Source organism: Penicillium concentricum, assembly GCF_028827145.1.
Source record: "Penicillium concentricum strain IBT 3081 chromosome Unknown utg000002l_segment0_segment0, whole genome shotgun sequence".
NCBI classification, from domain to species: Eukaryota; Fungi; Ascomycota; class Eurotiomycetes; order Eurotiales; family Aspergillaceae; genus Penicillium; species Penicillium concentricum.
In genome coordinates this window covers 1707907-1733793 of record NW_026622755.1, presented here as the reverse complement: position 1 = coordinate 1733793, position 25887 = coordinate 1707907, and the positions used below count along the sequence as shown (strand labels likewise).

The following is a 25887-nucleotide window of genomic DNA, read 5'->3' as shown; positions in this document are numbered from 1 at the left end:
CCGCAACACGGTCATCTTTTTATTGCATCTCAGGTTTGTCAACAGCTGGGAAGTGGCTTTCCTGAATCCCTTCGGCTTATATTCTCTTTTCTGTTGACCTTGACGTTTTTGTGGCCCCTTGGTCCATTCTTCCTATTCTACTTGATAATTTTTATTCTTTCTATTTTGGCTAAAAATTCGTGTTTGGCAAATTTCCCCCTGTACGGCATCCCCCCGTTCCCCCTGAGATGGCGTTTTTCCCTCACCCCCTTTTCTTTTTTCTATTTCTGTTGCATTTTGTTTTTACTGTGGCTTCATGATTCCTTTGATTTATGCGTCATGGTTATGAAAGTGAGAGATTGCTCTGGGCTGAGTGGTGATATAGCCAAGGTAGATGCCTCTAAATTCAACATGGGTTTCCCTGGAATTCCTAGTCTGTAGGTTTGAAGTCTAGAGTACTATATCGTTGGATGGAGTTACTTGTAATTTGTCCATCTCTAACTGTAGAATTACAAGATTCGGTTCTATATATTTGAACTGATCGCCCTACTCCATAGCCCTACTCATTGGTTATAGTGCAGAAGGTACACAACTCTTGATCATCAAACCAAATCTATTGGCAACTTGAAACTATCTAAGCCAGGGGAATCCATAAAAAAAAGCAGCCCACGAATAAAAGCCAGTACATTTTTTCATGTACGGCAAAACATATAATCGAAACAAGCCTCACGTAACCTTATAGAGAATTTACTGACGCTCCAGGAAACCCTGGCTCTCCAAAATCAGAATGATCTCGTGCACAATGCTGCGCACACTCTGCTTGGAGAAGTCCACAACGAGATCAGCCTTCTCAGGGGTCTCATAGGGGTCATCGACACCAGTGAAGCCCTTGATCTCGCCACGACGAGCAGCAGCGTAGATGCCGCGCTTGTCGGACGACTCGCAGTGGTCGAGGGGAGTGGCGACGTGAACCAAGAAGAAGGAACCAGCCTGGGAGACGGCGTCGCGAGCGAACTTGCGAGACTCCTCGTAGGGAGCGATGGGGGCAGCGATGACGGCGGCACCGGCGCGGGTAAGCTCGGTAGCCACGAAGGCAATGCGCTGGATGTTGGTGTGGCGGTCCTCGCGGGTGAAGCCCAGCTCGGACGAGAGCTCGTGGCGGACGGTGTCACCCAGCAACAGGGAGACGGAGCGACCACCCTGCTGGTTCAGAGTAACCTGCAAAGCACGCGCGATGGCGTCCTTGCCGGAGTTCATGTAACCAGTCAGGAAGATGGTGAAACCCTGGGTGGCGCGAGGGGGTTGGACTCGCGCAGAATCTTGACAACCTCGGGGTAAGAGAACCACTCGGGGATGTGGGCGCCGGAACGCAGACGACGGCGGAGCTCGGTACCGGAGATGTTGAGGGTCTTGACGCCAGCGGGGACCTGGTCAACGGGGCGGTACTCATCGGTATCGGGGAGGTAGGTAACCATCTGGAACTCGACAACCTCGATTCCGAGCTCGGTCTTGTACTTCTCGACAGCGTGCTGAGCATCATAAGGGCCGTAGAAATCCTCGCCCTTGGAGTTGGAACCAGGACCGGCGTGGTCACGACCGACGATGAAGTGGGTGGCACCATGATTCTTGCGGATGATGGCGTGCCAGATGGCCTCACGGGGACCACCCATACGCATGGCCAGACCGAGAAGACCCAGGACGGCCATGCCGTTGGGGTAGCGGGGAAGGAGAGCCTCATAGGCGCGGACACGGGTGAAGTGGTCAATGTCACCGGGCTTGGTGAGACCGACAACGGGGTGAATCAGGACATTGGCCTGGCGGGAACGAGCCGCGCGGACAGTCAGCTCACGGTGAGCACGGTGCATGGGGTTACGGGTCTGGAAAGCGACGACACGGGACCAGCCCAGTTTGTCGAAGTGGACGCGCAACTCTGCGGGGGTGTCTGCAAAGACTTATTAGCCAGATTCAGGAGTGGATGGGGAATTGAACATACAGCGGAGAGCCACATAGTCGTAGTGGTTCAGCTTGTTAACGGCCTCAATCTTTCCACCAATGTAGAAATCCTCGACGGAGTTGTTCAAGTACACGATAGCCGGGTGCTCTGGGTCACCGCCAAAGACGAGCTTAGCCTCTCTAGTCCTAAATTAGGGGAGACACCACGTCAGCGAGCCCCACTATAGAACCACATCGATGCATTGGGTAAGGATTCGAGGTTGACATCAAACACCCGAAATAAAGATAAAACAAGGTATCCAATACAAAATAATGATCGACAGTGCGACCCGTTCTGAACGTTCAAATTGAGGGAAAAGAGGGAGAAAAAAAAAGAACTTACTTGTCGGGGCGGTAAATGTCATCAATGGTAAGAATAGCCAAGTTACGGTCGTCACGGAAATCACGCAGGGTGATGCGAGTACCGGCTTGGAGCTTCTTCTCGTCGATCACCTGTTGGCTGGCATCGAGAGTAATGGGCATGGAGAACACATTGCCATCGGCAAGGCGGTTGTCCTCACAGACACTATGCACATTGTCAGCTGCTGCTGCTATAGGTGTTTGTCCAGAATGAGGGATTTCTCATTCCAATAGGATTATGCGTGTCACACATACCGGTCGTAGTCTGCCTGGTTCATGAAACCTGCATGAGAGATTAGTTACTGCCCCTCTATGCGTATGTCCTAAAAAGAGGAACATTTGAATCTCAAAAAAGAAACAATTGCACTTACCCTCTAGAGGAGAGAAACCTCCGTTCATAATCAACTCGAGATCACACAGCTGGCGCTCAGTGAGCACTACAGCGGGGAGAGTCTCGGCCTCAGCGGCGAGCTCGACTTGGCGGGGAGCATCGCGGGCAAGAAGGTCCTTGAGGACACCACCGTGGGGGGCGTTGGCCATAATGAATTATAAAAAGGACTAGAAAAGATAAAATCAAGAGAGAGTATGTAAAAAAGAAGAGGGAGAAAGCGTGCTTATCAAGAAATTTCCATTTGGAGGGGTGTGGAATTGCACCATCCACATCCAACAGAAGTCGTCAACAAGTGGAGACCGTAGAAGTCTTGGCTTTTCGATTTCAACGGGGTACAGGCCAGCTTTAGGAACCAGATTACGTTGTTATTATGGAGCTTTAGGGCTATTATTTCCAAGTTCTTTAAGAAAATTCCAGTTCTCTATTAGTTTCAATTTTAAGTATAAGCGTATACATCTGATATCTTTGGAACTCTCACAGAATCATGTCCTATGTTTGTACATTGGGATTTTTTTTCAGAGTTTCGGATGTTCAGGGGTAAATAGACGGATCCCTTTGATTAAGATCATCATGGAGATACGTTTGACTCTAAATAAAGATCATATAGTACATTGTAGTACGTTGTAGCACCTGGAATACTCTGGTGATGATGAATGTTTTATAGTATAACGCTATACAGGAAATCTAAAACCGTCTTAGCTTGACGCCACAACTGCAGAGGCTGAGGTCATGTGATGTATCACGTCACCTCCACGCAGAATCACGACATTGGTGTTTTTTCAATTAGGAAAAGATCGGAACCTTACCTAAGCCTCCAGATTACGTATTACAATGCCAAGGTTGACCTAACTAATGTAGAATATAGTTAACTACACCAAATATATAATTAAATTAACTCCAGGTATAAAACACTTTATATTCACCCTTTCCAACATATTTTTACTGAGCCTTCACTGTGCTATTGGGAAGCGTGATGGTCAATTTCTCAAAATCCACATCAAACGCCCCCACCTTCATAGAAGGATGAGTTGCATTTGCATAAGAATCAACCAGGTATCCTTGGATGTCCTCTTCTGAGGATAGAGCCGAGTCAAGCGAGCCGGTTTTCTGCAGAATATACAATACTGCAACCCGAGAGAACCCAACAACGCTCTTGGGAACGCCAGTGGCAGTAGAGGCCTTCGCCTCGGAAGTGGATTGAAAGCTGATCTTGGTAGCAGTGGCGCTCGTCGCGGACTCAGTTTGAGTGGGTTCCGATGTGGTACTTGACTTGCTTGGTGCCGAATCATCGTATATGATACCATTCATAGTGGCCTCGGAACGGACAGCTAGGACTGGTGTTGGGTCGGTCTTTGAGGCGGATGGGATCGAGTCAACTATCGGCTGCACAGATCGGCGGGTCTTGCTTGTGTCGTCAGTTGTAACGTCGCTGAACGCCACGAGGGCATTTTCGGTCTTGCAGGAGACGTCATTCATGCTGAAAAGAGCCATGATTGTAACCGGGTCGAGGGTGATGTCGAATTTCTTCTTGGATTCCTCGAACAGAGCTGGGAGTGCACTGCCCATGGTTGCGTTCGATCCGTTATCGATTAAGGAGGTGGTGCAGCTACCATCACCCGCAATATTGCATTGTGAGCCGGTATAACCGTTCGAACAAACGCACGAGCATTCGGCGCCGCCTGAGACACTCACGCCTCCATTTTCACAAGGGTTCTTTTCTGCACAGGGTGAGTTCGCTTTCTCGCGGGGCACGGCGACAAGGAACACAGGGAGAAGAACAGCGAGAATGACGACGATGAAGATTGCGATGCAGATGAATATGAAAATCTTTCGAGGAATTCCACAGCACATCTTCCTGCGTCGGGGAGCATTCGGGTCGTCATCATTGGAGTTAAGCTGCTCAACATTACGCAAGTTAGAGCGTCCAAAGAAAACGGGCCATGAGGCGCGGCCTTCAGGTGTCGCCAAACCCGGCGGGGGGAAGGAGGCGAGCATGTCCGATAGGGAGCCGGAGTTGCGTTTTCGGTTTCCTAAGCACACACTAGTTAGTACCATATCCGGATTCCACATGGTGATCTGGATCTGACTCACCCATTCCAGCCCTGAACTCTGCCTCACCACCAGCCAGGTCAGCTCGGCTGGCGGTTCTCCCGTGATCCAGGTTCGATGCGAGCTTTGTTGCTCTCCGAATCAAATCAGTTAGGCTGGAAAGACTCCCACGAGCCTCTGCATCCCGCAATGCATGCATGTTCAGAGCAGGAGGCTTGCGACCGCCCGGCCTTTTGTCACTCATTGTTGGTGCAGCGTGAGGCAGGTCTCCCAACGCCTCGAGCTCTTTTTCGAGCCGTGCATCGGAGGGCGAGTCATACTGCTGGATAAAGGGTGGCTTTTCGGGATCTGTGCCTTCCAGTGATTCATTCGATGCCGTAGAAGTAGACGACTTTCGTAATTGACTTGGTCGAAGGGGTATCTGGCTTGCAGCAGCTCCCATCCCCAAAGATCGTACTGCTGTGCCCTTCGCAGATTCCTCTTGGGTGGGTGATGGCATGTCTACAACGGAAACAGGGTTAGACTTGAGGATGGTACGCATTGTCGGCTTTCCTCGCTTTCCGACACTGGCATTTCGAACAAGCCTGGTATCATCCTCTTGGAAGCCCGGTGAGCGCTGGCCATCGTCTGAATCCATGTCGAGATATGCCCCCAGAATTTCAGATTCAGCAGGACCAGATCCCCAACTTGAGGGGATGGCTCGGCTGGATGCGACGGAGCATTTTGTAAAGCGAGAGTCGGCGAATTCTTCTGGGATGGGTGACACAGATGATTGACGAGCTTGGGGAGGCCGTCGTGCATTAGGCGGTGCCACAAGACCAGCAGTCCGGCTTCTAGGGTCATCCTGAGAAAGACCGGACTCGGCCGGCGGAATAGTAGACGGGAATCGGGGCACATCGGGAACAGATGGCGCCTCGGAAGCCACAGACTGTCTGAACAAATCATCTGTTGCAATCGATATTCGAGGAGTCATGTCGATTGTGCTGGTGGGACTGGCAGGGGCATCATTTATCGGCCGGCGCGACTGCACTGGCGGAGGCGGCTGCAGTTGTGAGAAGGAACGGGGAGGTCTTGGGTTCAGACCCATGTTCCTTTCTGAGACTTGGCCATACCGTTCTGAGTAAATAGACTGGATTTCACTCGGGTGAGGTGGTCTCTGAGGCGGAGGGCCACGAGGAGGACCCCGAGGAGGACCACGCGGAGGACCTTGTGGCGGACCGCGGGGAGGAAAGTATCCAGGACGTTGATTGATCGGGTGTGGTGGGAGACCCGAATCAGGAAGAGGCCATTGTGATTGTTTGGAGATATCCCCGGGGATAGGCGGCTGTCTCATCTGCTGGGTTGGCTCGGTTCGTTCTGGACGCACGCCGGCACCTAGCATCTGTCTGGCCCGCTTGACGGATCCTTTCCTGCCAGGCTCCCCAGAGGGGCCGGAGCTTGGTAATTCTGTGCTCATTGAATAGTTTGGTCGAAAGAAGGCTAAATACAATGCCGGGGATGCTCTTGTGTAGTTTGTGAGCAGTTAGGGCTTGCCGGGTATCAAGGGTGGCGTGGTGTAACTGCGGTCCAAAAGAGAGATTTATCTCTTGAGGATCGAGGAATAGAAATGAATGATTGCTTTCGATATCTTGATCGAGTTTAGAAAGAATGAAAAGATATCGAAGGATTGAAACGAGAGAAACGGCGTCTGGCCACTGAGCAAGTGTCTACAAGGTCGTAGAAATGTGGATAACGCAATGAAAACGATCTAGAAAGACAAGATCCACAGGATCTAGATCGCAAAAGAATGGAAGGGCATTCAATGCCACTGTATATAATAGTCAGGACCAGTTCCAAGTAATGAACTGCATTTAGAGAGACCTACCGTTCAAAAAGGGGAGAAAACGAGAGGAACGAAGCGCTAGTATCAAACTGGCGTTCAAGGCTAGACGGATTAGCCCCAATCTTTGACACGTCTGGGTCGACTTACATATTCAAAAGGGGAGAGCCTCAAGCTCTTTGGAAGTTGGGAAAAGGAGAGAAGAAAAGGCATAGAGCCTGACACACGCGCCAGGACACGGTTCATGGCATGGATAGTCCACACCTCAAACGGGAAGTAGATTAATACTAAAAACTTCAACCGTGGACTATTAGTCCTGTAATCTAAGACGGAATACTTTATATCCGAATACTCCGTAGTCCGGACTCCGTTCATACATTTATACATCAAATGCCTATTCTGATGAGTATAGATCTATAGAGTAGTACTCCGTACATAGTACACTGACATATGGCTTTTGAACATCATATCTTTATTAGAAAGAAGAAAGAAAAAAAAGGGAATGAAGGTCTCCTAAACATAAGACGGCTAAATTAGGCGAATCACATCTCGAGTATATCAGTGGGGTTGGAATTAGCCCCGGACGCTAACGTCTCACATTAAGACCTTTAGCAATTTGAAACTGGAGGTTCAATTAATATTCTCTAGAATGATGGTCATACGGAGTACGGAGTATATTGCATCTTATTAGAGATTGTACAGTACACATGGAAAATGTATATTTAATGGAAAAAAAAGTTCAGGGGATTTTAATCCAACTCGGCTATATTGTACGTATAAACCACCTGATTTGCACTGAAACATCTTTAAACCTACTTGGTACTAGCCATATTTTATACCCCCTTTAAAGCTTCATATCCGGAGTATTGTACCATTATGGCCCTGTTTCTCCGCGAGTCTCTATCTAAAATTAAACTAGTCTGGGCTTGACCCAGCCCCAAGCACGGTTCGTTGATCATGTGGAGGATATAGTAGGTAATTGTCTTGAGATGATCCAAGTCATTGGCAACTCCCAATTTCAAACACATCTGGTCACACAAGTCCCCTTGGAATCTCAGAAATGGAATGCTCTGTGTGACTTGTCAACGTCAACTTGACCTGCGACGGCTGACCAACTGTGCAATGTTCAGGTGGACAAGGTCACGGATGACTACAACATAATTGCACCTGCGTCGGGGGATTCAGGTTCCAGCCGAGCCCGTAATTGGCTTATCTGCTGTTCCAGGGCTCGCATTTCGACTGTTGTACTAGCCAAATCCGGCACCTGATTGTCTATCGCATTTGCGAAAGAGTCTTGTGCCCTGCGCAGCGACTGAGGGACCAATATTCCATACCAATGAATTGGATCGGTGGAACGGAACTTCTTAGAGACGGGCTTTGGTTTTTCGACAGGGGTGGTTTCGATTCCCGCAGTGTCAGAGAGTTCTGAGCTAGCCGCCTCTGCCGGGCTAGTTTCCTCGGAGGCCTCAATATGTCCATCCAGAACCGGAGAAGAGGCTTTAGTTTCATTGTTCCCATCGCCCTCCTCTGGTGAATGATTGGACATGGTTTTGACGGAGAATGTGTATTCAGAACCAGGTAGTGTAGTGATATCCTCTTTCTCTTGCAGATCGTTCGTGGATTTCTCCGTGTTTCGTGGGGATTGGATTGCGCTGTCAATTTCGGCCAGTTAACAAGCGTCAGTAATCAATGACAGCGGGTGGATTTACATCTTTCTCATTGCTTTCATACGACCATCATAATAATCAGGACCATAGCGACGGCCAGGACTGGAGAAATTGGCCTGGGCGAGAGCAAAAAACCCCTACTTTGTCTCAGCATCTTTCATGCACCATGGTCAACAAAGTCATACCGAAGACAGTTGTTCTGCCAAACTTGATTGGAGTTGCTGCTGCCGATCAAGCAGGTGCAAGTATTGCTCAAGAAGTGTATCCAAGCATTGGACCGAATCCTCCAAAGCTACCGGCTTCACCTTCACTTCAGGTGCCTCCGAGCTCGGTCGCGACGCTGGTGGCGTGGGTATTTGAGTCATGGAAAGAAAGACCCAAGGTCAATAAAGGAAATACGTATGCGAATATCTGCGAAGTCGAGATTGAATAAATCCAAATGTACAAGCTTGAGATACAAAAGAAACGTGGAGCAAAGGAGCTCGGCCCCGGTAACTCCGTCATTCGTCTCCGAACGCAAAAGAATTTCCCACTTCTGCGCTGCTTCTCTCTCTTGCACACTTCAACCTACTGTGTCTCTTCCATTGCAACTGTGCTACGAGACATAAAAAAAATCATCGATCACCGTGTAATCAAATTTCCCCGGATCTTTGCTTCTTGCAAGATTGAACCGCCACCTTCGATTGCGTCTTTGATACGAGTCATTGCGCCCAACGTACGTGAACACACATTTTAACCCATCTCGACCTTGCAATGTGAACCATAGCTCTAACCAAGCGGTTATTAGGTCGACTTTTTGCCACAGCAACGCCGTATCAACCGCGCAACCAAGGCTTCAGTGATAATCTGGGGTTGACCAAGCAGACGTTTCACATCGCGCATCTTCGACCTTTTGACTCTGACTACCGTCTGAATCCTCCCCATACTCTTATTCATATCCTCAATCATCATGTCTGTCGCCTCCCTGCATCGTGAGACTGCCTTCCAGGCACGATCCTTGGTATGTCCTCTTGGCTCTATATGCGCTTCAAATTCGTGTGTTTATCCTTCATACATCAAACTAACTGGCATATTTCTCTTTTACCTAGTTCCGCTCCCTTCTGCGTTATTCCGGGCAGTTTTCCAACTACAACTTCCGCGAATACGCTCGCCGGAAGACAAGGGATTCATTCCGCGAGCACCAAAACGCCACAGAGGAACGCCGGGTACAGGAACTGATCCAAGAGGGACTTCAAAACTTGCGCTTGTTGAAGGTCAGTGGTATTACATGGTTTTTGGGGCGAAACTCGATCGGTGGCAGATATGGGTGTCTATTTTCAACCTCGCGTATTGAAAGTCGACGAGTCCCGCCTTGCAAAACTGCCCTACACATCGGTGAATCCGACTCTAGTAATTATACTGACATAAATACAGAGACAAACGGTCATCAGCCAATTCTACCAGTTGGATAAGTTGGTGGTGGAAGGCCAGAAGACAGTAAGTCCAATCTTTTCTTAGGGCCTCCAGCACTCAAACTTACATTATTTGAAGGGAAAGGAAACCGGGAACCATGGAGGCATTGTTCGCCAGAAGGACACTGGGTAAGTTGAAGCTCCATGCCCACCTGTTTTATATGTACTAACCTGTAGTAGTTGGGATTGATTCTTGACGGTAAAATGGAAACTTGTGACTATTTCCATTGTGTTTGTTTCGATAACTTGCCAATGGTGGACTAATTAAACACCTCATGTTCTGTATTTATACACCCAGCGCTGCCACTGTAGCTATTTTTTACCAACCAGAAACACCCCATTCCACTCTTGAATTACAATATACCAATGAGTTGATTTGTATTTTCTATCAATTGAGGGATAATAGTATAAATGACTACGATACTAAGATGTTCAGTAAATATATGTATCACGTGATGTCTCTTTACAGACTTGTAGCATCGCAACGCGCGACGGAGTTGCACTACTCCGCTACCACCTACTCCACCACATTCCGCCACAGAATCCTCCCCGCGAGGTCCCCGCAAGGTCATCACAAGCTTCCTGATCGGGCGCACTTGTCTTTGAATTGGTACAGGGGCGTCTGCCAACCATGCCTTCTACGGTACGTCCTTGCCCCCGTGGTCATCTATCTTATCTGGCCCCGACACGGTTGCCCAAGACACATGGTCATTCCAGATATATTAGATCATAAAATGCCTGAATTAGCTGGCTAAAATACACCACAGTTCAGAGCCTCGCGCTCAGGGCGACACCTCGACGGTGCCCCAAACCGTACCCGCACCGGCCAAATCGATCATGATGTCTTTGAGGGATTGCCAGTGCGTCGCTGGTCCCGACAACAGCACACCTTCTCTCAAGCGCCCAAGCCTGTTGACTCGGAATTTGGCGTTCAAGGTCCAGGCGGAGGACCAACGCTACCAGAGCTCCCCATGCCAAGAGACAGCCAGCTCTTGCCGCCCATCAGTCGCGCACTCCTTCGAGCAGCCCGGGCTGGATGTATCCATATCCGGCAAGGCAGTCGGCCAGCTGATGATGAGGAGAAAAGCGTGGTAGATGCGGAAGACTCAGCCTCGGCATCTCACATGGCGGATCGGAGCTTCACAACTCGCAAATGGATGACGCTTCCCAAGCATCTCGAGCCTGCGGAGGTGGAGTTTCTGGCGAAGAGGCGACCTGGTCTTTCATCCCTTTATGGCGCCACTGCTGGTACAGATGGAAGCTCTTCTGGGCCCATGAGGAGGACGAAATTCAAGAAAGTTGATCCTGAAACAGGAAACATCTCTATCTACGAGGCGTGGGTACCTGAGGGGCATCGCATCGAAGGGGAGATTACCGGCGACTTACAGACGATTGCTGAGCAGAGCCAAGTGCCTGTGAAGCCCGAGGCGCCTGCGCCTGGAACAGTCGTCGAGGGGGTCGGCATTGTCAATGCTGAGGGTGTTGTTGTTGCAGAGGCTGGATCAGCAGCTGTAATGACACCCCCAAAGCGGCGTCCACCTCCACCTAAACGCAAGGGCAAAGGCATTGGAAAGGGCCGGAAGAAGAAGGTCATGTTTGCCCCTGGCGAAGGAGCGGATGCCGCCACAGTACATGGAGTTGGTCCTGCTACTGGCAATGGGGAGGGCGGCATCAAGAGAGAAGGCCAGCAGGATGCTTCACAGATGTCCATGGACCAGGCTGGTCAAGATGAAGACGACGAAGACGGCGACGAGGGCGACGAGAGCGACGACGGTGACGATTCCATGATGGATGCGAAGACTCCTGATACCCCCCAGCCTCTGTCTGGCACAGAGTTCGTGGACCAGCCTTCGTTCGAAACTCCTGCCTCGCAGTCAATTGATGTCGAGATGTCAGATGCCATTCCTGAAACCCAGAATCCTGCCCCCGAGGTTTCTTCATCAAGTGAAAAGGAGAACCAAAACCAGCCGATCGAGTCAGCGGCATCCCAGCCTGAAAAAACCTCAGAGGTTGATTCCGCCGCCTTAGCTTCCAATGTTCCTTCACCGGAGAAGGCTGGGATTACTGATTCCAATGAGAAGCATGTCATTTCGGAGTATGACAAGACCCCCACTTCTCCTGCTAGAACTGCCGCAACGACAAGTGAATCTACCGAGTTTTCAGTTGCAGTTGACGAAGCTCAAAGCTTGGATACCAGAGTGCAAGGGCAAGAGGAAGCCGTAAAGCCGACGGCTGACCTTGTACCAAAGAAAGAACCTGCTTTGCCAAGCCAGCAGGAAAACGCGGTTGCTCTGCCACCTGTCAGCCCCGCGAAATCCTCAGAAACCCCAGTAGCACGGCCTCCGGCCCAATTGCAGACACTTGAGTATTCAGAACCCGAGCAGCCCACAGTATCGATCGATGCCTTGGCAGAGACTCGGGAATCTCAACAGATTCCAAATGAGTCCATTTCCCATCCCGACACACAAGAGAAGCCCTCGATAGCCATTGAGCACGAACAATTAAACTCCTTCAATACTTCCGCGTCCGGTCTACTCGCAGAAGAAGCAAAAGATTTCGAGATGGGAGATGCTCCTGCACCGGAACAAAGCCAATGGCTAGATGGCCAGCCTCCCGCGAACCCAGACTTGGCTGAAGCACCACCAACCGCAGAAAATCCACAGCCCAAGCCCACTCCAGCGGTGTCCATTACAGCTACTACCGCAGACGAAAGGACAGAAGCAACAAGCAAAACAAGTGTCCCTGATCAAAGTCTCACCAGCGAAGTAGAGCTGCACGAAGAGTCTCGGTCTAGGGAAGCCAATGACGAACTTGAGCAGCACCCAGATCCGACCCCACAGGCTGGCTCGTCTGAGTCTACGTGAAGCACATGTGAGGTTTCATTTTTTCCAGGCAACTAATGTACAATGAAAGGCATTGTTTTGTCTACTGCCCTTTTTGGTGGGTTTGTTCTTTTATGTTTGTGGACAGGCGCACGGTTTTTTTAGGATGATGGATCATCGTACATCATATTGCAGGACTACATAGTTTTATTCTTCAATTGGAACCTTTTGTTCGAACTCACTCCGTCAACTCCTGCTTTCTTCTCTATTTTTCTGTGCAACGGGCATTTGCCATGGGGATTATGGGTACTACGAACTACGGCATATCTACAGATATGAGAAGTAGCAAGTATTGTTTTTCGATAAGACAAAGGTAATCAAACAGCAAAAGAAATTGGCTAGACCAAAGCAAAGCCAACTCTACAAAACGTTTCTTCGGAGAAAAGAAATTACCAGGCAAGTTGCGCGATATCCTTCGAGATCTGCCATCCATGCGCCATTGCAACTCTTCTGTAGGCTTCCACCGCCTCACCCACTGAATAGTCGATATTTGCGCGAGGTATATTCAGACGCGCAGGTCTGGGATCAGTATTGGTAATAGCCATGCGAACCTGCAACAACACACTCTCAATCGAAGCCGTCGGTAGCCAGCCCGAATGTGTAAGCAGTTCCATGCACATAGAACCGCCGGTGGTGACGTGACCGCCGCCTCCAGCAGCGAACTCGAGAAAACGAGGGCGGATGACCCGTACAAGGGGTGGATCCATGGGGAATTGCGGGGGAAAGCGGAGTTCCAAGACGATGCTTTTTTGATTAATATCTGTGAGGTCTTTTGCTAGTGGGAGGGTTGGATCAAACGTATGCAGTTCCACGATCCATTGGTAGACTGTTGTAATCAAGCTGACGTCGACGTACCATCCGAGCTCGTGGAGTGGCACTTGCTCCTGGATTTTGATGGTAGCCTGGAGATGACGCTGCAGGACCTTTGTGGCTGAGGTCGTTGCAAACAGGGGCGGAGAAAGTATAGGCAAAGAATTGCCCTGTAGGGTTCCGGGTCGGAAATCAGTCTTGAGGCCAGTTTCTGGAACAGCTCTTGCTTGCATGCTAGAACCCCGGGGACTTTCAGAAGGGGGACTTTCAGATGGGGGACTTTCAGACATTTCATCATCGGATAGAAGAATGTTGAGATCATCCATGGTCGTCTCAATGCTGGCACTGTCGTCATTGTCATGTTGTTCGATATTTTCGACTGAATACTTGCGTCTCTTGGTGCATCTTTTAGGTGACGGCACAGGGCCTGCAAGCCCGGTTTCCCTAGCAGTACGAAGAATTTCCCTTCGTTGACCGCCGAATATCGAGATGGGAATTTTGATCGGCTGTCCACTGGGGCCAAGAGCCAGATACCGCTCATCTTGCTTGTACATAAGGCTTTCATCATGTTTGTATGATGATGACTGCGGCTTTGAACTCTTGGGAATATTCCCGTACACAGATCCGCCTATTCTTCCTGCCATGCCGGGTGCATTAGAATCCTGAAGCTTGACGAAAAGATACCTTGGCTGGATCCAATCCAAGTGCTGCACGACATAGTGTGGGTTGCGGTTCACAAACTTATGGGGAGCATTGACGACCTCATTCAGAGAAATCACTGTCAAGAGCCTCAGTCGGCTCGCGGACCATTTGGGAGGAAACTGTGTCATAGTGTATCCCAATGAGGTATAGAAGCTGTTCGACATGTAAACCCCATCACCAGAGGCACGGCCATGGGCAATGTGCTTGAAGTGAAACCCCTCACGTAGGATACTGTGCCAATTATTCACAGAGCTGCCATGCCAAGCGAATATAGTTGGGTGATGGGGATTCTCGGCCAAGGAATTGGAATTAACGGCGTTGATAAAGCGCTGCTCTTTATCCGCAGCGCCTTGAACAAGTCTGAATTGGACGTAATCGCTCATTCCAACTACCTGGTGCCGAGGCTCATCGTCATCTTGCTTGATGAAAGATCGGTTTGAGGCGACAACCCAGCGTAAAAGGTCCAATCCAGCGGGAGATATGACGTCTTTCCATGATGAAAGAGGCTTGGCCCTTTCGTGGCTACCGATGAAGGCCTTCATTTCGTTGATACCAGGAAGCATGCCCAACAGACAAGAAATCATCTGCTGCTTTTGTATGGGCGTCAAATCGTCCAGATTGGTGTCATAAACAAAAAAGTGCACTTCCTGGGGCGGAGCCCGCAGGTCCTGTGGCTGCAGTTGATGGCCTTGCCTAATTGGATGTGAGATGAGAATATGATTCGAGGTCTCACCGACGTGTTCAACACGACAATGCCATTCCTCTGTCACTGCGACCGTGACAATGACGACAATCCAATCACCAACTTTGACCGGAGTTGGCTTTTCCAACCGAATTTCAAGATTGGTTGTATTCAATCGCCCAATATGATATGCAGTACAATCTGCATCTGTTTGAGGGAACAATTTCGCAGGCACGCGCAGCCTAAGACCAGTCGGGAAGTCTTCGAGCAGCCAAGCTGAAGCCCTTGCGTATGCCAGGCTGGTCAGCAAGTCAACGACAAATGGTTGGTAGCGGATCTCATGCTCAAGGCTTGGGCCCAGGCCCAGCGCCATGTATTGATACAGGCACAACGTGTTGGAGCAGACATATGGCTTCAGTGCTTCGAAGCTATCACCAGTCTTGCAGTGACAAACCAGGCAGAACTCTGTGCATTTGATAAAATGTCGCAGGGTAAATTGCATAGCAAGAAGAGGCAAAGACAAATTAGAGATATTGCGATCCAGTTCAGTCATATGATCAGCCGCAAGGATCTCTGGCGTCGAAGTGGCCCAGCTGTCCGACTGATGGTACTCCTCGGAAGAGATCTCGGATCTGGCATAAATCCTGCCTTGGTTGGTCTGGAAGAAAAGTTCCGCCTCTGTCCATGAAAACTCATGTTTTAGTCGAAGATTGATGATCCCAAGCAGGCGCTCTCCGAGAAGTAAATTGAGCGATCTACCAATGAACAGCGGCCTGAGAAGATGACCACACATTGTTTTGTCCGAAGTTGCACTCTTATCTTTCATCTGTTCATCCTGTGAGTCATTTATGACATCCATGGCGTGCTCAAATGATGGCTTGTATGAATTACAGAGGCCAACGTGCATCTGAACCTGTGTGTTCTTCGGATCACCTGCTGTGTCGATAATTGCTTGGAGGTCAAGGTAGGTTGGTCGATAACGGATCAGCAAAACAAGATACTCTGAGGGTACAACGCTCCAGGCATTCATAGCTTCCTCGGAAATTCCAAGCTTAGAAATGCGGCAAGAGACTGATACAATGATGGTGCCATGTGTTGACCCTAGGTATCCCACTTTAAATCCCGCGTTTTTGACCACACGAAGGTCACGGCGAATCGTCCCTCGTAGCTCGCTTTCACTTTGAGTGGATGTGATTATTTTGCTATCATCATCAGACTCCCAGTTGGGATCAGTGTCACTGGCAGCCGACTCATCGTCGTTGAAGTCGTGAGTGCCTGGGTTCTCTAGGTGACTGAATGCCGAACCAGGATTCATAGAGTTGGTGATAATGTTCTCAATGTTGCTCAACAATTCATGGATGGTCAAGCCTGTGAAAAGTGGCACGGCGTTCTCCAGGGAGGAGATGATTGTCTTAGGACAGTTCTCAGACGACGAGAAGGCCAAAAAGCCATGGTCCTTAGGATAATCGTGAGAGTCTGTTTGTGTCAGCAAGAGATTCAGATCCTTAAAATACAATATGAGCTAGAAACGTTTCTTACCTGACACTATGGCCTGGAGGTCGAGGGTGAGGCTTGCCCCAGGTGCAGCAAATGTGAAGGAAATCGATCCATCATACTCCCCTGTTTTGATATTAGAGAGATAAGGGAATCGGCCAGGAATTGCCGCATCTGCGAGATCTCGCAGAAAGTCCTTGCGTGGCATTGTATGATTTTATTGTGTTGAAAGCTTGAAAAGAAAGTGTAAGAGCAGAAACAACGAAACGCGAATTCGATGTGAAGGAGTTAACCCCGGAAGCGTCAAGCGTGTCAACAAAGGAAACTAGGCAAGGAACAAAAAGAGAAGGCCGAAAACGAGTGAATACAGGTCAGGAAGAGAATAGAAAAGGAAAAAGAAAACAACCTGGAAGCCAAATAGAAACCCATCCTAGGTGGGCAACTAGGCAGCCTCAGGCCCCGAATGTGAGTGAGCCCCACTATCTAATCGCTATCTAATCGCGTCGATCAGTCTTGGCGTCGTATCCACTTCTATAGGTACATATGTACCTTCAATGTTCGTTCGCGTACATTGAACAGTCTTAACTATTATTATAAAGTAGGTAGGGAGGCAAATTTCACTTATACATATGGTAAGCTATAGAGAAAGGGTTCGCTAGCATACTATGTATCTTGTGACCTGGAGATCTCACAGACTATAAGTCTAGAGGCTGATCCTTGACTCTAGTGCTTAGACGGTTCCACAGGTGTGAAGCATGACTTTTGTACTAAGAAAGGCACTAGTGCGGTGCTATAGGCTTGACATTCAATTTTAAAACAATGTAAATGTCAGCATTTTAAGTGATATATATCTGCCAAGAGAAAATGGAAATTTTACAACACCATCGTCAGTTAAGATGTAGTATAGACTAGACTAGTCAAGTTAGTCCACAGTCAATGATAGGAAAAGCACACTTGTATCACAGTAGGCGATACTGCTCAAGGTCGATTTGCCTACCTCGATGTGCTGTAGATCTATAAAGCTTGAGAGGGGTTGGTATAGTGGAAATGTGATTGAATAGCAAAAACGGACTGCCATGGCGAACGTAGTGTATATATGTTTGAAAGTAACCTCAACTCCACAAGCTCAAATGTCCAGGTACATATAGAAGTAGATAATAAAATTACACAAACAAAGAGCTATTTGGAGCGAGGAGATCCAGACCAGACTCACCTTCGAGGAGAGGGAAGAGGCGACGAATCCGATCCTCTAGAATAGCATCTTCAGCCTCCCAACGTCGACGATCAAGACGCTTCGCCTCTGCGCGGCGCTCGCCGCCAAACCAAGCACCCTTGGCCTGATCCCTGCTCTCTTGCTCCTCTTGTCGAGCACGGGTAACAAATGAAGAGACCATGGTTTTCCAGTTCTCTAGCCCAACTTTCAGGCACTGTGCGCAGTAAGTTCTAGCTGTGCGGTCGGCAGAATTTCCGAGGGCGAGTATCGTGGACTCGGCCATGTCGACTGCATCGCGCGTCCAGGCAAGGCCGGATTCCTTTGACGAGGAGGCGTACAAGATCTCGCCGATGTAGGTCATCAATCCTGCTTCTTCACAAACGGATGCCGTGGTGCGGCGTGGAGGTTCGTCGCCTGATGGGAGGGGCTCTGGATATTCCACGGGGATGAGGACATTTCTGAGCGATTTGAAGAGGGAAGAAAATGGGTCATTGTTGGATCTGCGCATGGTCGGAAAAGAGGGGCAGGAATCAGAGTCTGACGACATAGGGAGGCTGCGTCGGGCTTTGAGAACTGATGTGAAGAGGGATAAAGCGGTTGGAAGGTTGCCTTGGCGAGCGTTGTGGACGGCGAGGGCTGTGGAGACACGGAGGATGTTCTCTGAAGGTAGGCTTCCGCTGTTATTCTTCAAGAGACCGTTCTTTAAATCCACAATCTTGCTAGCATCTCCTTCCAGCCCACTCGCAGCAATGTCCAAGGCCCACGTATACATGTCACCCGCCGTAAGCCCCAAGCCTTTGAAATCAAGCCAATCAGCATAGGCCAAGGCAGCATCAAGTTTCTGCCTTGTATCAAATCCCTTGGTTGTCAAAACCTTCATATAGAAACGCTCCGGAGACGGAGACGCCTGCTCACAGTCCTCTTCCCGCGGGACCTTCTTCTGACCAGCGGGCATGGGCTTTGGCCGAGGGTTTGAGGGTCCAACAACATACTCCGCAGGCGCAGATATCTTCTGCTTGCGATCTGTCAACCAGCCGTCCAGGTTCTCAGCAGCCTTGGCAGCCCCCATTAGGGCTTGGAAGTATCCGCGGCGCCAAGGCTCACTCTTTGCGGAGACATCGAATCCAGTACGGCCGACGCCTTCAACCAGGAACCCACCCTCATCTTGTTCTATGAGACCTTTGCCTTCACCCTCTAGGTTCTCCAGACGCTCCAGCAGCTCACGAAGATACCCAGCGACCATGGGCCAATTCGTCATCAGCTTGCCGATCTGCTCTGGATTCTGCAGTGCCTGCGCGGATCGCAGACACCAGCGGCTTTTCCAAGACCATTCCGGTGGAGTGGGCCATGAATGTTCGATGTCTTCTTGGTAGACGCCGAGCTGTATTGCGGAGAACAAGACGAGGATGGCGGACACCGATAGGCCGATCTTGACGCCTCGGGATACCCTTCGTTTGTAATGTTCCCGGCTCTCAGTAGATATTAAGCGACCGAAATGCTGGCGGAGATGGATTGATAGTGGCGGGAGTGGACGGGTCAGTGCAAGTGGTGATAGGAAGGGCAGTTGAGGGCGACCCGGCGCTGGAGAAAGAAGAAGTAGGCGTGTGCGATGGGTGAATGGTCGGAGATGAACGTTGGGACCGGAAATCCGAGGTAAATGAGTCAATCGGATGTGACTCGATATTCGACTGACGGCACTTCGAGGAGGCAACATGATTGAATAAATAAAAAGGTTAGAGATTGATGAAGCCTTACTATGTGTACTTCGTGATTGATAATTGTTTGTCCTGTTTGTCTTGCGCCTGTGACACGTGACTTACGTAGACGCTTATAAACAACCTTGAAAAGAATATCTGAACATCCACCACACCTATAGCTCGGATGTTGATTCGAAAATTGATTTACATATCGCGTTTCAACAAATGTACACTCATATCAAGTTCGTGATAACATTGTTTAGAATGATATATGTCTGGATATCTCGAGATCCACTTCGGCAATGCTTTGATAACTTAATTTCAAACCAATTTGAAATATGTATGTAGACATATAAAAAGATAATATACGGCACGTGAATCATTTCTTATTTTTACGGTCGTATTATCTACGTAGTGGGGTGGGCGATTACGATCATCAGCTGGCCCAAGCTTGGAAGTAGGTTTTGAGACAAGTAGATAGATGATCAAAAAAGAGACGAAAGAAATAGCAGCAAAAATGAACGTTGAGTAGTACATAGTAAGCTTCGCCTCATTCTGTCAACTGGGCCTTCAGCTCCCCAAGCATTTGACTGTGTTTCAAGCCTAGAACAACAGTGTGGTATATGTACATGGAAAAGCCAGCCCTGACACGCACTCAATAGTTTCCTGGCGGGATTCGAAGGGGATTCTCGAGTATGTGGGAAGATTGCAAGTGACCTAATTTAGGTAGCCTTGTCCTTGTTGTGGTAGTTGACATCGGAGTTCCAGCTATAGATGATGAGTTAGTTCTGATTTTCAGGGGGTGACATGGCAAAGAGAGAGAAGATCATGCAGTCCAATTGGAAACAGATTTGAGATTGCCAAAGCTGACTGTTCTGCAAAACAATCCGTAGGATGTGATGGGGTCGGGGAAGTCGGAACTCACAAAATGGTCTATACCAGACATAGATTAGCTTAAGTCTTCAGAATATAGCATAAGGGGGTTCACATACCTTATCACCGTCTCCCCAAGGGAAGTTCTTCGTGCGAATGTTCTGGTAAGGGTACTCGGTGCGCTCCTCAAGCGGGGGCATGTGCTCCCAGTGCTCCCAGTGCTCGGACCAGAGGTTGTAAGCGTTGATACCGCCACCAATCAGGCAGGGGATTACGGCACTGTGAAGCGATTAGATTTCTCTATTGGCGAGGGCGTCAAATCAAGGATTGATCTGGATTGGGGACGTACAAGATGGACAGCTTGCGCCAGAGGTCTGTACAATCATAGGGTCAGTAACAGATATTGTATACGGGCAACGATCATGCGGCATAATCAATTAGGTTCAGTTATGATGGTACATACCACTGGTAGAGGCAGCATGGTGCTTGACGGCAGCTCTCTCGCGGTTGAACTCGTTGTCGACGATCCAAGAAGGCTTGGCCTCGGCGCTGTTGAAACGCCGCTGGACAGTGGAGCGGACCGGAGCGGAACGCATCTGCTGCGAAGCACGCTGGGATAGGCGACCAAAATTGCGTTGAGGGAACATGGTGGGTGATGCTAAAGGAGTTCTTTTGGTGGTGGAGGTCAAAAGTGGTGCGATGAGGTCCAAAGCCGTCTTTAGCGCATCCCCGTGATCTCCCGGATTATGTAACCTGATGTCATGGTGCCTAATATATCAGGCAAAAACAAAGCCCATCCTAGTCACGTGGCTGCTTTAGGATAGTATGGACGTCGGGATGCACGCTCTCCAGCACCCGTGACGGCGTGACCTAGTCAACAACTAGGGAGTTCTCGTCCTTGGTTGACTCGAATCTTTCTATTTGTATCCCGACCTCTTTTGAACATTTCTGTTGCGAAAAATGCTGCATTGACCCCTGTAATAACGTCCAACATGGGGGTTCGCATCACCACATGGAATGGTAAGTTTTATCTGAGTTGTTGGTGGCAATTGAAGTGGTAAATATATACCAACGACGCATCACTTTATAGTCAATGGTATACGGTATGAGAAAACCTGCCAGTTGGACTCGTTCAACACTAATATAGCAAACAGAAATCCGTTCTCCTATGAGCCATGGAGAGGAACGCGCACATTTGAGGTGAGTGTTTATCCTTCCATTTCTTGAGTGTGCCGAGCTTATTTGGCCAAAGTCCATGTTTGATACACTGGAGGCGGATATTGTAGTTCTCCAAGAAACCAAGATCCAGCGCAAAGACCTCCGTGATGACATGGTCTTGGTTCCAGGATGGGACTGCTATTTTAGTCTCCCTCTAATAAAAAAAGGCAAGCTACTGCTCTATAGCTATCTATACAGACACTAACAGCCTTTAGGATACTCGGGTGTTGTGATTTACACGCGCAATGCCTCATGTTCTCCAATAAGGGCAGAAGAGGGCATTACTGGAGTTCTCTGCCCACCGAAATCCTCAACACCTTTCCGCAGTCTTCCAGAAGAGCAACAGATTGGCGGATATCCAACATCCGATCAGCTTTCCAGGCCTGCTATGAATCCTGAAGAGCCTGACTTGGAAGAGGAGCAGGATATGAACTCGGTACTCGATGCCAGAACAGATGCACTAACCCTCGACTCCGAAGGGCGCTGCGTCATTCTAGAGTTTCCTGCATTTGTACTTATTGGTGTCTATTGCCCTGCCCATCGGGATGAGAGTCGTGATAATTTCCGCATGGACTTTCTCAATGCCCTAGATTCTCGAATCCGCAACCTGACTGCGATGGGGAAGAAGGTGGTCGTGACTGGGGACATAAATATCTCGAAACAGGACATTGATGCCGCTCATGGAGTTGAGGCCATACGAAAAGGCACAATGACACAGGAGGAATTTGTATCTAGCCCTTCTCGGCGTCTATTCAACCACTTGGTATCGGATGGCGTGGTTATCGGCGAACGCGATAAAGGCAGGGAAAATCCGGTCCTCTTTGATGTCTGCAGGTCATTCCATCCAGATCGTCCAGGCATGTATACATGCTGGGATCAAAAACTCAATGCTCGACCAGGGAATTACGGCTCAAGGATTGACTATGTGTTGTGCAGCTTGGATATGCAGAACTGGTTCTCCGACTCAAATATTCAGGAGGGATTACTGGTATGGACTTCGCTCCTTTGTGTTGTGAATCATTAATTGACTGTTCTATAGGGGTCAGACCACTGTCCTGTATATGCTGTCATCAAAGAGTCTGTAGATCAACCCGGAGGCGACGTAAACATTCGGGATATTCTCAACCCACCGGGAATGTTTAACTGTGGCAAGCGCCAACAGGAATACTCAAACGAGCGTGCATTGCCGGCTTCGGGACGTTTGCTCCCCGAATTCGACGTTGATAAGCGCAGAAGCATCAAGGACATGTTCGCTCGCAAACCAACCAGCATCCCGTCGGATTCGGTAGAAATAACCGCTACACTGGCTAACATGCCCACAGCTCAAGTCACGAGATCTACAGTCATGGACACGGCCTTCGGGTCCACCAACTCAGCCAAAAAGGGTTCTGCACCTACCACTGAGAGAAACCAGCACCCTCAGACTGTTTCTCGCAAACGCTCCCAGCCTCTACAAACCACATTCGCGAAACGCTTCAAGTCCGCTGTATCGACGTCTTCCGGGGGCTCTGCGGCAGGCCAAAAGTCATTGATGGGCTTCTTCAAGCCAAAAGCTACCAATGTATATGAAGCTATCCGGTCACCCGTCGCTTTACCGGCATCCCCGACACCACGACTCAACCACGAACCATCAGAATTTACACAAGAGAAAGGGAAAGCTCCAGCAGTCAATCCGCAGCCTTCAGGGCCCCAAGAAGGCACCATAAGAAAGGACGCTGACATTTCTACCGAATGGCCGACGGCCAGCAAGTTCATTGATGACACAATAATTGACCCCATTGTCAGCAAGGAGGATTGGTCCAAGCTTTTTACCAAGAAACCCGTCCCACCTTGCGATGGACATCAAGAGCCGTGTATCAGCTTGACCACGAAGAAACCCGGAATGAATCGCGGCCGATCGTTTTGGATTTGTCCCCGGCCATTGGGACCCAGCGGAGAAAAGGAAAGGGGTACCCAATGGCGGTGTCCCACATTCATATGGGCTAGTGACTGGAACTCACCGGTTACAACGCAGGATCAATAAGATACATGTCCTAGGAAGGGAATATCCCTCGATAGTCAAAAAATTTGCTGAATATTCCACAGCTGGGTATCAATTTTCAATTTCTATGGCTGGTAATCAATCATGCGTTCATTATTATAGAGTCAGCGGGGTTGGTTGGATACTGAGAGCCCTAGAAACCATATGCTGCTTCCCAAGATTAGACGTATGTATATGTGTTACATTACTATATATAGTGCTTCCCGAGGTCTCTTGTTTCAACAAAATACGTCTGCCAACGAGCAAGACACTTGGGAATGCCATTTGAGAGAGTATCATATACCCAAATAGCAGCATGTAGCAGACAATCAATAGCCTGAAGGTTTACTAAAGATTTCTAGGTCCAGACACCTTGGCTGCTTTGAGTCTGAAGCACTTGATGTTGGCCGTTTGCCATTTCACCATTGGCTCCATTTTCGGATTGGCTGCCAGCTTCTTTGTTCTTATTGTTCTTATTGTTTATTTGTCTTTGTCTCTTTTTATTTATTAATCGATGTTTGATTGGATGCCTGCTTTTGGGTTGTCTCTTTTTTTTGGGTTGGTTTCTATAATTAATTAATTAATTGACTGATTTCTTTGTTTGATTTCCCTTTATGTACTAGTAAGGTGCTCGTTTGATTTCTTTGTTTACCTTTTCGTTGCTATGCGGTTTGAAGATTTGGAGATACATCTTGGGTAGGTACCCTTTCGACACTCTGGTGGACAAAAATGAATCTTAGGCTTCATCCCACTGTGTACATAGCTTTCATCGTTATTTCACACAACTGAGATTCTCCATACAATTAGAAAGACGCTCACTAGTTAGAAGCTATGTAGGTATTTTTGTATAATCTTTGATATGTTTTAAGGTTATGTGTGGCGGCGGGCGCTAGCCCTCGGATCTGCAGTGCCACGTGCGGAAGATCCACTCACATTGTATGTACATCTATCCATAGCACAGATCTAGCACAGATCGAAATCATACGTTCATGAGTTATCACATAGTAATAGTTACCTATATAAAGAATCATGTAGTTATGACCCGAATGGCCAAAGTCTAGGAAAACCAGTCGATAGATCCAGGTATACAATATTGTAGGACCTGGTTGTCGAAATGGTACTTGATGCCAGAGTAACTTTTCCCTGTAGACTTACCCCTCCATAATTGACTTTCTTTGTTCTAGTAGTACTATTCCCAACAAAGAAGTCTCTTCTGGGATGAGACCGTGTGATTGGTGTTGCCGCGCAAACAAAGAAATACATGTCTCCCACCTGCCTCTATGATTGGCGTTGCCGGGAAACAAAGAAATCACCCACCTTATTTCGAAACCCCAGTTCCTTTCCTTTATATACCTCCCACCTTGTTTACTCTTCTTCTTTTTCTTCTCTCTCCTCTCTCCACCCCTTTCTCTTTTTCTTTCACCCCACACCCGAATCTTCTGTCTTGCAAGTTCACTCACCACGTTTCATGATGCGGACTTCCCTCTTGGAGTTCGTTGCTGATGGTGACGACATGTCTCCTCGTCGCACCATGGAGCTTCTTTGGGCAGATGCCGTCAACCACCTTCCTCAGACAGACGGTGAAGTCTTTCTGCCTCGCAACGTTATCGATGAGATGCTTGACATCAATCACCTGAAGGACATGGGAATTCGTCTGGCGTAAGTTTCCACCCTAGACCTACCTGGACCATTTTATTAACAAGCTACAACAGAGCTATTCTCAACAAGAAGGTTCAGATTGTTCTGGATGAATCCATGGATGCCTACCGCATGTTCCCCAAGGAACTGAACACGGAGCATGCTGGAGATTTGGGGCCTGATCAACATGGCATTGAGCTTGATGAGCACCTTTTGCTCAGCAAGTCGATCCACAATGCTGGAGACTCTGTGAAAATTCCTGCTCGCCCTACCAAAGTTCCTCGCCCTCCCAACTGCTTTATCTTGTACCGCCAGGCAAACCACCATCTGGTCAAGAATGCCAACCCTGGTGTTTCCAACAACGAAATTTGTGAGTTATATTCAACTGTGCTTGTTTGGTTTCTAGCTAATGAATGGGTCAGCTCGTATTCTTGGTGCGCGCTGGAACAACGAGACTCCCGAGGTTCGACAGCAGTTCACCCGCCTCGCTGATGATCTGAAGAAGGAACATGCTATCAAGCACCCCGATTATCAGTATGCCCCTCGTCGCCCTTCGGAGCGCAGACGCCGTATTCCTCGCATCCGTACCAGCTACACAACTTCCGACAATGATTACCAGTACCCATGCACTGCTGCTATTGATTTCGATGAGGACTTTGATGAACATCTGATCCCAATTGACGACAATTACTTGTCTGATCTCAGCAACAATGGTCTTCTCTTCGGTCCGAACGGTGTTGAGCCACTCCCAGCTCCTTACAGCTATGGTGATCGTATGGAAATCAGCAATGAACTGGCTTCGGGCAACAATTTTGCGTCCCTGGACTACATTCCTATGCCATTCGGATCCAACATCAACAAATCGGGTATCCTCACACCCACCATCTTCTAATGAGACTCCTTCTCAATCTCGATTCGGTTCAGCGATACATGACATGACCATCACCAAC

General features: G+C 48.8%; 9 protein-coding genes across 9 annotated transcripts; 3 read left to right on the top strand and 6 right to left on the bottom strand.

Annotated features, from left to right (window-relative positions):
- Positions 1 to 726: 726 nt before the first annotated feature.
- On the bottom strand, positions 727 to 2871 carry sC (sulfate adenylyltransferase; the record flags this gene model as incomplete). Its single annotated transcript, XM_056721946.1, has 6 exons — positions 727 to 1263; positions 1308 to 1921; positions 1973 to 2118; positions 2315 to 2497; positions 2587 to 2614; positions 2703 to 2871. The coding sequence occupies 6 exons, from the start codon at positions 2869 to 2871 to the stop codon at positions 727 to 729; spliced, it is 1677 nt and encodes a 558-aa protein (XP_056578196.1).
- Positions 2872 to 3661: 790 nt separating this feature from the next.
- On the bottom strand, positions 3662 to 6227 carry N7517_004215 (uncharacterized protein; the record flags this gene model as incomplete). The annotated part of the gene is made up of 2 exons (XM_056721945.1): positions 3662 to 4752; positions 4814 to 6227. The coding sequence occupies 2 exons, from the start codon at positions 6225 to 6227 to the stop codon at positions 3662 to 3664; spliced, it is 2505 nt and encodes an 834-aa protein (XP_056578195.1).
- Positions 6228 to 7740: 1513 nt separating this feature from the next.
- Positions 7741 to 8622, bottom strand: N7517_004214 (uncharacterized protein; the record flags this gene model as incomplete). The annotated part of the gene is made up of 3 exons (XM_056721944.1): positions 7741 to 8242; positions 8300 to 8394; positions 8443 to 8622. The coding sequence occupies 3 exons, from the start codon at positions 8620 to 8622 to the stop codon at positions 7741 to 7743; spliced, it is 777 nt and encodes a 258-aa protein (XP_056578194.1).
- A 584-nt stretch (positions 8623 to 9206) lies between these two features.
- N7517_004213 (LYR motif-containing protein) lies at positions 9207 to 12572 on the top strand (the record flags this gene model as incomplete). Its single annotated transcript, XM_056721943.1, has 6 exons — positions 9207 to 9257; positions 9346 to 9510; positions 9671 to 9733; positions 9788 to 9837; positions 10178 to 10351; positions 10481 to 12572. The coding sequence occupies 6 exons, from the start codon at positions 9207 to 9209 to the stop codon at positions 12570 to 12572; spliced, it is 2595 nt and encodes an 864-aa protein (XP_056578193.1).
- Positions 12573 to 12979: 407 nt separating this feature from the next.
- On the bottom strand, positions 12980 to 16486 carry N7517_004212 (putative ubiquitin conjugating enzyme; the record flags this gene model as incomplete). Its single annotated transcript, XM_056721942.1, has 2 exons — positions 12980 to 16260; positions 16324 to 16486. The coding sequence occupies 2 exons, from the start codon at positions 16484 to 16486 to the stop codon at positions 12980 to 12982; spliced, it is 3444 nt and encodes a 1147-aa protein (XP_056578192.1).
- A 955-nt stretch (positions 16487 to 17441) lies between these two features.
- On the bottom strand, positions 17442 to 19205 carry N7517_004211 (uncharacterized protein; the record flags this gene model as incomplete). Its single annotated transcript, XM_056721941.1, has 1 exon — positions 17442 to 19205. One exon carries the CDS (start codon positions 19203 to 19205, stop codon positions 17442 to 17444), a length of 1764 nt encoding a protein of 587 aa, XP_056578191.1.
- Positions 19206 to 19910: 705 nt separating this feature from the next.
- N7517_004210 (cytochrome c oxidase subunit VIa) lies at positions 19911 to 20708 on the bottom strand (the record flags this gene model as incomplete). Its single annotated transcript, XM_056721940.1, has 5 exons — positions 19911 to 19956; positions 20114 to 20121; positions 20181 to 20340; positions 20411 to 20435; positions 20525 to 20708. The coding sequence occupies 5 exons, from the start codon at positions 20706 to 20708 to the stop codon at positions 19911 to 19913; spliced, it is 423 nt and encodes a 140-aa protein (XP_056578190.1).
- A 345-nt stretch (positions 20709 to 21053) lies between these two features.
- Positions 21054 to 23302, top strand: N7517_004209 (DNA-(apurinic or apyrimidinic site) lyase APN2; the record flags this gene model as incomplete). Its single annotated transcript, XM_056721939.1, has 5 exons — positions 21054 to 21081; positions 21152 to 21261; positions 21314 to 21425; positions 21495 to 22267; positions 22319 to 23302. The coding sequence occupies 5 exons, from the start codon at positions 21054 to 21056 to the stop codon at positions 23300 to 23302; spliced, it is 2007 nt and encodes a 668-aa protein (XP_056578189.1).
- Positions 23303 to 24770: 1468 nt separating this feature from the next.
- Positions 24771 to 25829, top strand: N7517_004208 (HMG-box domain-containing protein; the record flags this gene model as incomplete). Its single annotated transcript, XM_056721938.1, has 3 exons — positions 24771 to 24958; positions 25012 to 25307; positions 25360 to 25829. The coding sequence occupies 3 exons, from the start codon at positions 24771 to 24773 to the stop codon at positions 25827 to 25829; spliced, it is 954 nt and encodes a 317-aa protein (XP_056578188.1).
- Positions 25830 to 25887: the final 58 nt, after the last annotated feature.